Raw genomic sequence first — 14111 nt, forward strand, 5'->3', positions numbered from 1 at the left:
ACCAGACTTCCGTGAACCATCCTTCAACTAGTGTAGTTTGGAAAAAAAAATATTAAAGTGATGTATATTAGGTATTTTGAGGAGAGAGAAGGTACATGTTGGTAAAAAAAGAAACCCATAAAAAATACTGCCTTAGAATGTGTGCCAATTGAATACAAGTGTACTTAAATATAGTTATCTCATTCTTACACTAAATAACCGAATAAAATAAGATAAAATAATTATTTTAGGTAAGATACTTTTTCTTATCAATCAATTTTAATCATTAATTTATTAATTTTTGTAAGTTGAAGGGATTTGAAGCAGGGATTTAAACCCACAACATATCTCTTTCTTCTTTTCTCTTTAACCACATGTCAACCTTGTAATTCTTATATGTGTGGTAGTAGGTGGTGATGATAATAATTGTGGCAGCAATCGTAGTTTTTATCGAACTACATAAACTGTCGTACGCTGTTTAAATGTGACTTTTTAGTACAAACCAAACCCAAGTGAAACCACACAGCTAGCTTTTATGTGCCGTTATATTGACTCTTCTGTACTTCAATTGAGTTGTAATAAAGTCGTAACAAATACTCATACTAACTCATTTTCCCTCTGAATAATCGACATCGTATTCTTTCATCGGTTAGTTAGTTGGTTGGAGGGAATACTGGTAGCTTCTGTAATTAACTCCGTCAACTTCCTTAGAATCTCTTGCTATAAGTATAAACTCTGCATTACCTCCATCACCACCTCATTTTCTTCGCCACCACCCTTATGTAAAAGGAGGCCAATAAATATTCGTGCCTACTTAATTTCTCTTCCAATATATATATATATATATATATATATATATATATAAACTATAGTATACTCTTCCCACTTTCACTTTCACATTAGACTACTATATAACAACATATATTCGTCTTGCTGTTTTCCTCGGCTAATTGCTGCAGGTACCCTGAATCACGTTCATGTAGAAAATAGAAGGATTTCTATTTTCTGTTGCTTTTTTCTCCCCTCCATATATATTTCATACCTGGGATCATCTTGATTTTTGGTATTCATCCTCATAATAGATCTGCATTTTTTTTAAGAAGGGGCGTTTTAAATTCCCAATGTTTCACTTTTTCTTTTCTTTTTTTTTCTGTTATTTTTGGCACTATTATCAACAAGATGTCTTCTAATTAAGCATGTATGAGCTTTCTTCGTTTCTTGTTTCATTGATTCGAACATTGATGATATGGTTTGATACTAATAAAATGGACAAATAAATCTCTACATTCATGATGCATCCTTGCCTTGAGTATGAGTTGGTTAGTATTAACTGGATTTGCCTAATGAATTGTTTGTTTTCAATATTCAGAAGATGGCTGCTGGAGTGTATAACCAAGCAATTGGGACTTTTCAATCTCATTCTCATATCAACAATTTTATCATCAGCAAAAGTTTAACAATTTTGTAAGACGGGTGACAAAGGATTTTATCACGAGTAATTGCTTGTCAAGAAGAGATTGTAGTGTAATTCAAGTTATAGCTGTTGGAATTTTCTATTCCAATAATTAATATGGACTAATATTACAAACAATTATATTAGTTATTTATGTGATCAAATTAAGTGAATCTATTATACAACTAAATCATCAGATGATATGATATGGATTTAAATGAGCAAGTGTGTCAGTGTTGGCCCAATAGGGTATATCCGTTGTTTTTACAACATTCCGTAACATATCCTAAGAAAGAGTGCATATATCAGAAATCAGTTATTGTTATTTTATAAAAATCCCCTAAAATTCCAACAATAACATCTCAAAAAATCAGTGGTTGACACAATATCATCCCCTTCAAGATGCAAAACTAGTGATTGAGACACTCACAAGAAATCAAGTAAGGCAAACTCTGCTGTCAGCTGACATTGATTATTGCAGAACATGTTTCTTTGTCAAAGAATGTTCATATGGATCGCATCTTGAAGTTGGATTCACCGTGTTTCAGTTGATTGCCACATTTTGAAACCATTGGATGTCATCTAACTGCTATTCAGTTTGTTCCTACTCAGATGAAGCTGCTTTGATCCTTATTCGATACGGGGAGTCCTTGTGGAATGAAAAGAACTTGTTCACAGGTTGTGTTGATGTCCCTCTAAGCAAGAGGGGTATAGATGAGGCAATTGAAGCTGGCAAAAGAATTAGGAGTATTCCTGTGGATCTCATATTTACATCTGCTTTGATTCAAGCGCAAATGACAGCCATGCTTGCCATGACACAGCACCCCCGCAAGAAGGTAACATAAATGGATAACTATCTTCAGGTGTTAAAAGAGACATAACATGTCCACTAATTTTCACTTGAGAAAGTTCATAACATATTTTTAAGCATGGACTGCACCTAACAACTAGTGCTTAACTATGAAGGCAGGGGAGTTTAACTGTTATAGTCATCATAATCCAGAAAAGAATAGAAAACTGACAACAGATTATGCAATATATATTGCAGATGATGTATGTTTATGTGTATTGTATTAGTATGTAGCTTAAACTATTTGAAAAAATATATTCATTTGCTGCAATATAGTATTCAGATGCCTTTTTGAAACTATTAGTGATCAAACTTCCTGCAGGTTCCTATCATAATGCACAATGAGAGTGAACAAGCAAGGGAATGGAGTCAAGTTTTTAGTGAAGATACAAAAAAACAATCCATTCCAGTCATAGCAGCTTGGCAATTGAATGAAAGAATGTAGAAATCTCCTTCCTACTTTCAATATTTGCTACTCCTGCTTTACAACCTTGTGTACAAAATATAATCTATAGGCCATACTTGTTAATATTTTCAGGTATGGGGAACTACAGGGTCTCAATAAGCAAGAAACAGCAGACAGATATGGGAAAGAACAAGTGCATGAGTGGCGTCGAAGTTATGACGTACCTCCTCCAAATGGTGAAAGTTTGGAAATGTGTGCTGAAAGGGCAGTTGCCTATTTCAGAGACCAAGTATGTGGTAGTTTAGAATTTTGTAATCTGGCAATCTCCCTTTCTTCATTTTCTCCTTTTATGCTATTCTTCATGGTCTATGATTATAATAGTTAACAAGTCAGTATTATGTGTGTTAAAATTTGATGTTATAGCATCTATATTCTATATGGAGCTGATTCCATGACATTATACTGCAGATTGAACCTCAACTTTTATCTGGAAAAAAATGTTATGATTTCAGCTCATGGGAATTCACTGACATCCATTATTATGTATCTTGACAAACTAACTTCCCAAAAGGTGATTGATCAATTGTTCATGGTTATCACAATTTATATGTTCAAATGTCATAAATAGTCAAGATTTTATTTTTATTTCACCTTTTCACAGGTGATTAGTTTAGAATTGTCAACTGGAATTCCAATGCTTTATATTTTCAAAGAAGGAAGATTCATTAGGAGGGGGAGTCCAATAGGGCCCACTGAAACTGGAGTTTATGCCCACACGAGGGTATGTAGCTATATCCCTTGTATATTTCATTCCATTTTGCTAAGATGAAGATTCCTTTAGCATTCTAGAAGTTTTTATTTAAGAATTGATATCTGTTGCTTCGGAAAGATGAAATGGCACTTGCAGTCAAGAAACAGATAGAAAGAATAAACCTAACTTGGAAAATGTTAGCAACACATTTTCTGGTACACTCTTTTGAACACACTCTCTATTGTTGACTAAAATTTATTGGAAATCATAAATTTTGTGAATCTCACTTGTTATTCAATGAGTTCCACTCATGATTCTATTTTTATAGTTTTTAATATATTTTAGTCAATAATAGAGAGTTTATTACTAGCACTACGCCACTACTCACTTCAAAATAGTTTCAATATTGACAGCTATGGTTTAAATTTACTAGCTTATCTCTTAGGAACTTATTATTTATATGATGGTATTGGTAATACCTGGTTCTGTGCTTCCATGTTAAGCACCTTTATTTTGTCACCAAAATGATTATTTTCATTTGGCTTGGATAGAATTCCTGATCCTATAAATGTCAATAACTGAATAAGCAAAGAAACAATTTTGATTAAAATTCCAGACTTATCATACCGGAAAAGAAAAATGCATGTTTTCCAGAAACTCTGAACTTTTTCAAGGGGGAATTGAACGTAAATTGGGTATATAGTTGGAAGACTTGATGTGCACATTTCCTCTAGGATTTGTGATCTATTATTAGTCCTTAATTTTCTACTAATTGGATTTTTACTATATAATGTTTGTTAAAATTATATTCCATTCTTCATTCCTCAAATCTTGTTAACGAAGTCTCCAAGGCACTGACAATACTATTACCTGGTCACAGCGTTTGGCTCTTTACAGGCAGAGGTTGGATGATATGTTCCAATAATTTTTTTTAAAGGTTAGGTAATAGATATACGCTCACTTTCTTCTGTTTATGCTTCTCTCTTAGTCTACATTCTTCTTTTTATCATTTTATCATCTTCGTTTCAGGGAATTCATCACACGTTAATCAGCAGTACAGTATTACATAAGGGGTAAAAAAGATGTTATCAGTGTTACAGTTAGATTGTATGAAAATTTGCGTATGTCTTTTGGGTGTTTAGCACAGTTTAGAACTAGGAGATTAAGATCCATTCTCCACTCCAGTGTTGTTCTCATATGGTGAAGGAGAGTAATTGCTTCCATGTGCCTATATATACACACACATACAAATAAATCATTGAATCTTAGAAATGTTTTCATGTCGATTACAATTAATTGTAAATGAGTTGTAATGTGAATTTTATTGGACATCAGGAATGTTTTAATATATAGAAACTTATTACTTACTCTCCTTCCATTTGCAATGAGGAATGAAATGAATTTTTGTCTTCCGGAGTTAACATGAAAATAACTAGATAAAAATTTGTACATTGTGCTATTACTTTAAATTTGTGATTTCAATGATTAGTGAAGCAGAAAAAATGCATAAGGATGATAGGAATAAGAATAGTTTGTAATATGATATCATTGTAAAAATACAAGTTGAAGGAGGTGGAGAGCATTGTATCACAATGAACTAGCATGGTAAGCAAAAAGCAAGGTAAACATTCGTATTGGATTTCTGCCCACAGTAGTTGTCTACAAAAAGAGAGAAAAGGCATGTTCACCCCATAAGGCAAATCCTGCAAACATTGAAACTCTGTTCGGAATTACGCGGATAATAGAACACTAAGATTTCATAACAAAACAAAAACATGTTTTCATTTTACTACTTTCTAACTACAAACTGGAAATATGCTTTCATCCTGTATTCGCTAAATAACAAAACAGAAACATATTTCCGTGGTATAATATAATATACACAATGAAAACATAATAGTCTTAACGACAACAATGAAAAATAAAAACAACCACAATGAAAAAGATGAATTACCATGAGACGTCTGTGCAGTGTGAGGCAACAATGAACATCAGAAGGGCGACACAAGAGAGTCACTATCAGAATGGGAAGGGAGAGTGTGCGGAGGAGATGAGAAGAAAATGGGGAGGAGGGAGTGTGAGGAATTTTACATCAACAAAAAACATGTAGCTTGTAGGATGTGAACTTAGCATAAAAGGGGACATGAAGAAGGAAAAGAGAAGGGAGCTAAGGATAATGCCTTGCCGGGGTATACGAGAGAAGGAAGAAAAGTGAAAATAAGGAGAAAAAAGAAAATACCACGTGGCAGTAGCCAGTAGGAGGATGGGAATGAGAAGAGAAAGGGAAAATAACTGAATTTCCATGTGGCAAGGTAGAATGAGAAAGGATGCGAGAATCATGCAGCTGAGGAATGAAGTGGGAAGAAAGGGGGGGAGAATTTTATAAAAGGGTATTGGGTGAATTGACTGAACAAAAGAGTAGGTCCTTCAGTCAGGGAATTCCTTCTTCATATTACATTCTCTGTTTTTTTCTCTTTTCAGTTTCTAAGGAGTTTAGCTCCATTCTATTATTTTTGTTTTTTCTTATCAGTACTTGGGTGTATTATGATAAGAGGAATCCGTTGGACTAAGAGATCAACAATACAATTTCTTACAGTTCACTCAGGGTGCTTCGAGGTAGCGAAGATAGACATCAAACTTGGCAGAAACATAGAAAGGCATAAAGCACAAATAGTCAAATACTGCAACTCGGTTGAGATAACACATGAAAGATTTAACCTCTTTTTTTAAGCGAGCTAATGTATAAAATCAAAAATATATATCTACTGTTGATTTGAATTAAAATACCTTGTAATCTAAACTAATTTTAAATCAATGGTTAAATTTATTTCTTTACATTGCACATATGATCTCTTTTAAAAGAAACAAATACCCACAAGAATGATACTAGGTGTAGAGTAAGATGAACCTGCTTGCAATAACAAGCCATTCTTCCATCCACGAGGGAGGAAAAAAATTGTCTACCACAACAGCAGCAAAACTCTGCTGACTGCACAAGCAAGCATTTCATGCCCGTTAAAAGATAGAATTCACAAGGCAAAAACATCTGTGATCATGTTAAATCCAACATCAAATTAACAAAAGGTCTCTTGATTCTAACTTCAAAATAAGAATGTCACAGCATCTTGCTACCTTAGTGCCTGTATATTATTTCAAAGGCCCAAGGTTTGTAATTTCTCATTCTAATGAATATCTGCACTGGCATTTTTTTCTCCTTCATTAACCAAAATTTTCTGATCAGGGTTAATGATACCTGTATCCATCACGGGGTCAGGGGAAGAGTCTATTTTCTCATTGTCTGAAGCATCAGTATCTGATTCTAACCTAGTCGAATCTAAAGGAGCATGAGTTGGGACTGATGATGGAGAGTTTTCCCTTGTCCAGAGAGAGGGAGTCTTCTTGTCATCCTCTTTCATTCTCTCAGCATATCTATTTATGTCAAATCCTGTATCATCATTCCCACCAAATGCAGATTCAAGATGGTCAAAATCAAACAAATCCTCCATAATCTTCTTGGTGTTCTGATCATCAGAGTAACCAAACTTGACTTTATTATAAGTCTTGGGCTCTAATAAGGGCTTTACCATCTGCAGCAATACATATTTTGTCATCAGACAATGGTACTAGATTAATGATCAAAATTATTAGCAGCTAAAAATAAACACATTAATTAAGAGGCAAAAACCATAAATTTCTCTTATAGTTCTCATACAGATCAAGAAACCAGTACATATATTCCTATGTCAGAGGCAAAGTGATAAGTAAATGAATAGGGTACTTTTGACTTTTGAGTTTCCTTACCGTCTATTATATGTAAATTACAAGTTTGTAAAAATAAAAAATCAAATGACGATGAAAACTTGTATCAGTCCGTGAGAGACACACCCAAAGCGAGAAAAAGGAAAGGAAAAAAAAAGAAGCTTGGATTCAGAGCTTCAATTCTGGACCCAGTGGACTCAAATTTCAATCTCATCTTGAGTGGCAAAAATACACCTGAAACATTGAAAGTTTTTCAAGAACGAAAATCATTTTCGGACTCATTCTAGCCTAGAATCTAAAATAGTTTCATCGCATTATCAACTTGCACCTTCATTCAATACATAAAATCAATATAGATATACAGGAGCAGAAAGATATTGAAGCATGAAGTGTGAGATAGAAAACAATTTTATTTAATTACCGTGAAAAATGGTTCAAAGAACTTAGGTGCATTGTACAGTATTGCCAGACCAAGCCGTTCTGGATAATGTTCTTGTAATACATGGGCCGTTTCACGTGTCACCTTTATTGATATATGTGACATATTGAAACCCTGAAAGTCAATCAACCAGACCATCTGTTCCTGTTCTGGTGGAAGATTTAAAATAGCATTCTCCATGCAGTATACCAAATATTTAATTTGGCCTTTTGTTGACTTTGAGTTCTGAACCCAAAAAAAGAAGAAAAAAAAATTAAAAAATGGATAACATTCCTCTCAAAAAAACAAGATTCTAACCAGCTATGCAGGTAGAATCTATTAAATCTGACATCAAAGTCAAAGCAGGAAGCATGAGTGCTTTCTGTTGGAAATTACGTGACTATAATTATATAAGTTCGGTTCGGTATATTTCTAATATGGCATGAGAACCTAGTTAGTCTTGAAGTTAGGCCAGCTACATATGTCCAATCCCACAAACATTACGCTTCATATTTTTAATCCTACTTTAGGTTCAGTCCAGTTCTACTATGATGCCAGAATCTCTCAGTCTTACAAACTTCATGCTCTAGATGTCTAGTTCTAGCCGTGAGAGAAGGGGGTGTTAAGATGTTTCACATTGACAAGGAATATGGTCAAAATATTCCTTATAAGACTTGACAATCCTCCTCTCTTGAGATAACTTTTAGAAGTGAGTTAGGTTCTTTTAGACGTGACAAATAATATGTTTAAATATATTCATAGAATTTGGGTTTAGGGCATAACTCAACCCCACAAAACCAACTTGTAAGGTGAGGACAGCCCAAGCTTTATAATCTCCATTTAAGTTACATCTCTAATCAATGTGGGACTAAACACGACCCTTGAGGTGGAAACTAAGACAACCCTCAAAGAGGCTAAAACTAAGGTGGGATAGGGGTGACCATGATGCTTTCAAACACTCCCCCACCAAAGGCTACCAGCCTCGAGTGAGAAAAAATAGGTGACCCAACAATGGATCTAGGATAGGCTCTAGTACCATCTTAAAATTTGGGTTTAGGACCTAACTCAGACAACACAAAACCACCTTGTAATGAGATGACTGTCCAAACTTTATAAGCTCTATTTAACTCATCTCTAGTCGATATGGGACTAAACACCACCCTTGAGGCCGCAACAAAGGTATCCCCCAAAGAAGCTCCAACTAAGGAAGGCTAGGGGTGACTGCAACTAAGGCGGCTTTCCAACACATATCCTACATATTCATTCTTCCATTTTCACTTATTCCAAGCAAAACACATGATATCTGACTTAGATAAACATGCTCGAGGTTATAAGTGATTTTCAGAAGATACCTGGCGACTAGGTCTCATTACTAGGACTGTTCTCCCATGCTTGTCAATGTAATTTGTTCTATAGGTTTTTCCTGTCTCTGCTTCATGAGCAATATCTTCCTGCATCAAAAAAATACACACCAAACCACTTATCAGAAGATAATTCCAGAAAGAGTGATGGTTTGACATAAATGTTCAGATCACAAACATTCCAGGTGAGTCAGTAATTAAATGGGTTAAATTAAATCAGTCTGAAGACAATATGATGTTCAGTTGCTAGTAGTTCAGGTAGGATATTGATCAGATATAGCCAAACAAGGCCAATGGACACAATTAAGAACTTTTTCATGTTTATTCAGGCCCACCTTCATCTCCTCTTAAGAGAGGAGTGAAAAAGGGAATAGATGCAACACAAAATACTCAGGTTAACCTGGGTATCTAGAAAGATTGAGTTAGAAATAGCAATACCAAGAAGGACACATCCCTTCCCTGCTATTTATTACGTCTCAAAAGTCATACAAAAAAAAAAGAAGAAAGTCAGCAACTCACCCAGCGAATCTCTTCTGGTTTGTATTCTTCTCTCCATTTCAAGGTCAGCTTCAACATTTTGGCTGCCTTCTTAACATTCCAATTCCGTGCTCTCAAATACCTTGAGATGCATGCATCAGAACAAAAAATGGACGCCTTACCAGACTGTGGCCCAATTAACCTTCTCACCTCATTGATCTGGAAGAAAGAAAATTATTATGAGCTACAGTGCAGCTTTGCTCAAAACATTGCAGTTTAATATTTACAAATGCCAAGTCTCAAAACAAGGTAATATTGTGGATGCACCAAGAAAGCAAAATTACTGGACATACCAATGCTTGCTGTTCTAGTGATGGTAACATTTTCTCCTGGCCATTAGAGGCACTTCTCTTTGGATCCACACTCATGTTGGTCTGTTAGAGACTCTCCCTAAAAGTCAAAAATGAATACTGCAAAAATCAATACCAATTTATCTAAGTAATCACCCATCTTCTAAATCATTACAGCATACCAGAGATCTAGACACAAAGTTACATTTTTATCCAATAGCTCATCATGCAGACAAGCTATAGTTCTTGTAGAATTACAAACTGTAAAGACAACTAACTTTTAACATCTATACCATATATTACCAGTTGAAGCTAGAGATATTTAGTGAGGAAAAGTTCTCTCACTTAGCTTAAACTTTATTGCTTTCAAAATGGCATATATATATAGTACAAGAGAGGAGAGAGACAGCTCACACAAATAACCTAACCCTGCTGTCTCTCTATAAGCAGAGCAAGATACCAGAAAATAAAACAATATTCAACATTACCATTCACTGAAATTATTTCAGCTAAACTTTGATTGGGCCAATGTGAATTCATGGGAAATATTTTTTACCTTCGTTTATTTGTTAAAATGCTGGCATTCATTTATAGCCACTCAGGATAGTTAGTTTATCTATTTAAAAAAATATATCAGAGGTTGACCATAAATTTAAATGAAACAATTTTCTATTCATCTAAAACCTAGAAAGCACGAACATAGTTACAACACAAGATAAACACATACAATATGGTACACTAATACGATACGACAAAGATACAGGAATGTGAAATTCTAAAAATTATAGGATATAGTGTGGCCAGAAATACAACGTATTAAATTAACATTAACATAAAACACAAATATTAAATTTAAATCAAATGAAGTGAGCACGAGTTGTTGTGACGTCATAAAATATTATAATTTATCTAATCATTGTAATATTCCCATCTCTATCGATATAAATGTTTAACAAATACAAAACATATTGTAAACTGCAGACAAAGAACTAAAACCCAAAAAGTAGGGCGAAACTACATTTTAGCACTCTTTTTGGAAGGGGGGAGGGAGGTGTGGGGGGAGACCATACCTCAGTCCCAAAACTGATAAGTTGTTCTTTATACATGTCCAAACCACCTTAACCAATTTTCTGTATTTCATGCAATCCATGTATTTCATTATATACATAGATAGGTGAGAATGAATTATAGATAACCATGGTTCACTTAGGTTTAGAATCAATTCAACATGTTTTGGACTGGCATCAATATTTTAAAACTTGTCATTTCACTGGCAGGTTCACATTTGTTTATTTTCAAATAGAAAAGTATATCCTATGCAACATAAAGGAAATTTGGCCATCTGAATATCCCAAAACATAAAAAAGTGAGATGGAAATTTTACCATTGAGGAAATTTAGATCAATTAAGCCTGTGTGGGACTACTGACACTCTAATTGCATATTCCTATTTGTACTCACTACTAAGTAACTTAGAATTACTTTTTATTAAAATTGCCCTGATTTATTTTTTATAATCAAGCCAGGTCATAATTAATTAAATTCCTATTTGTTTATTCACATATAGTTGAGGAAAATTTAGAAAATTGCGAATTAAAGTATTAGTGAGGATTTTAATTATTGAATAAGTAATCTAGGATGCTGATAGCTAGTCGCATCCATCAGTCAAACTTAAACAACTTGTCATTACAATCCTTGAGTAATTAGTACATCTCCTTTCCTAAAATCTTAGTCAACATTTTACTTCATATTTCATCAAAAGCCGCTTCTCATAAAGGCAACACAAGTAATCTGCTCTATGCTCAATATTCTTGATAAACAAGACTTTAGCTTTTGCCCAGTTCAGGTCTCACACAATCAAGACCCAGAAGGGCACAAGTGCACAACAAAGTGCAAACAAACACTTAATGACTATTATTACAGCTTGTCAAAAAGTTTAATCCTATGATGCATCATGCATGTATATGGGTATCTGTATTGGAAATGTAAGATAACATACCAGTATTATATGGGGATATGGTATTTCTTAAATTTAGGATATGAATCCAAGATATATGAAGCAACAACAGGAGTCTTATCCCGGTAGCAGAGGTTGGCTAAATTGGACTAGATTAAAGACTGAATTCTTAGGAATATTATTCACAATGAGATCTTTCTTAACAATTTCTAGTATTCACGATGAGCATTTATATAAATATTGCATATATCCTTCTGTAAAAAAATAAATTAAATTATCACAAAACATTGTCCATAAAAAGATAGTTAGGCAATTCCATGGTTAACAGGGAAAAGTGGAGAAAGTAGGTTTTTATTCAGCATTAACCATTTTAAAAACAATAGAAGGCTAGCACATATAAAATTTTCATGATATCTCACCCTTGTTGGTACAAAATTCAAAAAAAGAAATTACAGGATGCAAGCTAACAGCATCCCCTGGCCTATGAAGAGTATCTTCTATAGTTACATATCCCAGGTAGAGCAAATATCGGGAAGTAAAAAAAATTAAAAAAAAATAATACACTTCCTAGGCTCAATACTAGTTGCTTCTCTTTCACTGTCATGAAATTTTCAGAAATCACAAATTTCCCCAAATTGCTAAGTTGGTTGAACTAGTTTGACTTAGATCCAGCAATGTTTCATACTCAAAGCATTAGAGTCAATCACGATTCAACTACAAATTGCGTCATATTGAATAAATCGAATCACGACCATAAGGTCTTGCCAATTCAATCACCAGTAACAAATTTACTATCCTATCCCTCTGTGAAATATAAATACATAAATAAATAACCCTATAGTTGCGGAAACGAGAACACACGCGCACAAAAAGCGATTCTATTTCTATTGAGTTAAAGGCAAAGTACTAGCTATAACACAAATTATAGGCTCAAATCCAGAATTCAGATTCGAAAATCGATAGGAGATTTTCATATAATTAGCAAATGGATTATGAAAGAATGTAGATTCGAAAAAGAACGGAATGAACGGAAGAAAAGGAATGAAGGAAATTCGGAGAAAACAATGAGGAGGGGGAGTTGGTGGCTGACCTGAGTGGTGGCACCGATTCAACGTTTGACGCGCGATTGTGTCGGAGGCTGATAGAATCACCGAGAAAATTGGAAAATGGAAAAAGTCAACGTAGCTTGTTCTGTCTTTTCGCTGATGGGGAAAGAAATGGAGAAACGCTCACGCACAAAACGATGGTGACGGAGGGAGGAGTGAGTCTCAGTCTTGAATGAATGATTCCGATATTTGTGTATGTAAACGCTCACGAACTGTGTTCTTGAAACTTAATCCATGTGATGGCCCCACGTGGAAACAACCAACCCACCTCTCTTTGTTACCGGAATTTTTAATTAGCTCATGATGAAATAAATTAGATATACGTTGGCACATTTGGTTCGGTATTTGAGTTATTCGAACAAGATTTGAGATTTTGATTTTCCACTTAAACATGATAATATGATAATTAAAGATATCACTTTACTCAAAAGATAGATATAGATTGATGCAGTTGGGGGATTACAAATGGAAAGAGTTTAATATTGTGAAACGTATTTGAAAAAAATGAAACCGAATTAGTTTTTAATTCAATTTTAAACAATTTTAAATTTATTATGAAAGCCAACAAAAAAACAATTATCAATTTTTAGTTTTAAAAAGTACATCCACACTACCACCATTCACACACTATCACCACTGAATGATAAATATTATATAAAGTAAGTGATAAATATAGAATAAATTAAAATAAAATTACAATTCTCTGATTGAATGTAATAAAACTTTGAAATATTTTAAATAATTTATATATACAAATTATTCATGTCCTATAATAATAAATTTGCACCCTCAAGAATAATAATAATACACTTGCAAAATTCTTAAAGTAATTTATTCAAATAAATAAATTTAATTAAACCCTTTACAAATGGAAAATGCTTTATTTACCGAAAGTTTTTGGTCCACTGATTCTTGATCCATTTAAATTTTTTTGACCCTTGTCAAATTCATCATACAATACCATTACTTTATTTTTCCGTTGAAGAATGATGACATTACTTGTATGGATCAACTCACTGTGTTCGATTAAAATTGTCGGCATTTACAGTATTACTCTTTACGAATATGTCTCGCCCCTTCTACACCGTAGGATTCGTTTGGTGTTATTTTCATCGTCGGAATTGATTGTGGTGTGGTGTCTAAATATCGTTAGAAAGTGTTACGTCAATAATTGATAAATACCCATATTTTCAGCGCTATCCCATCCTAAATTCTGTCATCGGAAATTCGAAATTGACCCGTTTT

General features: G+C 33.9%; 1 protein-coding gene and 1 pseudogene across 2 annotated transcripts; one reads left to right on the forward strand and one right to left on the reverse strand.

The window, feature by feature from the left end:
• The first annotated feature begins 662 nt into the window (after window positions 1-662).
• LOC114385256 lies at window positions 663-4809 on the forward strand (annotated as a pseudogene).
• Window positions 4810-6332: 1523 nt separating this feature from the next.
• On the reverse strand, window positions 6333-13120 carry LOC114385255 (phosphatidylinositol transfer protein 3-like). Of its 2 annotated transcripts, none has more exons than XM_028345276.1 (6): window positions 12851-13120; window positions 9808-9904; window positions 9497-9673; window positions 8969-9067; window positions 7620-7862; window positions 6333-7026 (listed from the first exon to the last, which is right to left on the reverse strand). In XM_028345276.1, the coding sequence occupies exons 2-6, from the start codon at window positions 9880-9882 to the stop codon at window positions 6622-6624; spliced, it is 999 nt and encodes a 332-aa protein (XP_028201077.1). In that variant the 5' UTR covers window positions 9883-9904; window positions 12851-13120; the 3' UTR covers window positions 6333-6621. The 2 variants fall into 2 exon arrangements, with proteins under 2 accessions (XP_028201077.1, XP_028201078.1); XM_028345277.1 differs by having other exon boundaries at window positions 9808-9924.
• Between the last annotated feature and the right edge of the window lie 991 nt (window positions 13121-14111).

This window comes from Glycine soja, chromosome 14 (assembly GCF_004193775.1).
Source record: "Glycine soja cultivar W05 chromosome 14, ASM419377v2, whole genome shotgun sequence".
Lineage (NCBI taxonomy): Eukaryota > Viridiplantae > Streptophyta > Magnoliopsida > Fabales > Fabaceae > Glycine > Glycine soja.

Excerpts from the sequence above, each read along its gene's own strand:
- LOC114385255 (XM_028345276.1), bottom strand. The coding sequence starts at position 9,882 with ATGAGTGTGGATCCAAAGAGAAGTGCCTCTAATGGCCAGGAGAAAATG. Across the intron at positions 9,068-9,496 it reads AACCAGAAGAGATTCGCTGG|GAAGATATTGCTCATGAAGC; the intron begins GTGAGTTGCTGA and ends TTTTTGATGCAG. Across the intron at positions 7,863-8,968 it reads TAATGAGACCTAGTCGCCAG|AACTCAAAGTCAACAAAAGG; the intron begins GTATCTTCTGAA and ends TTTTGGGTTCAG.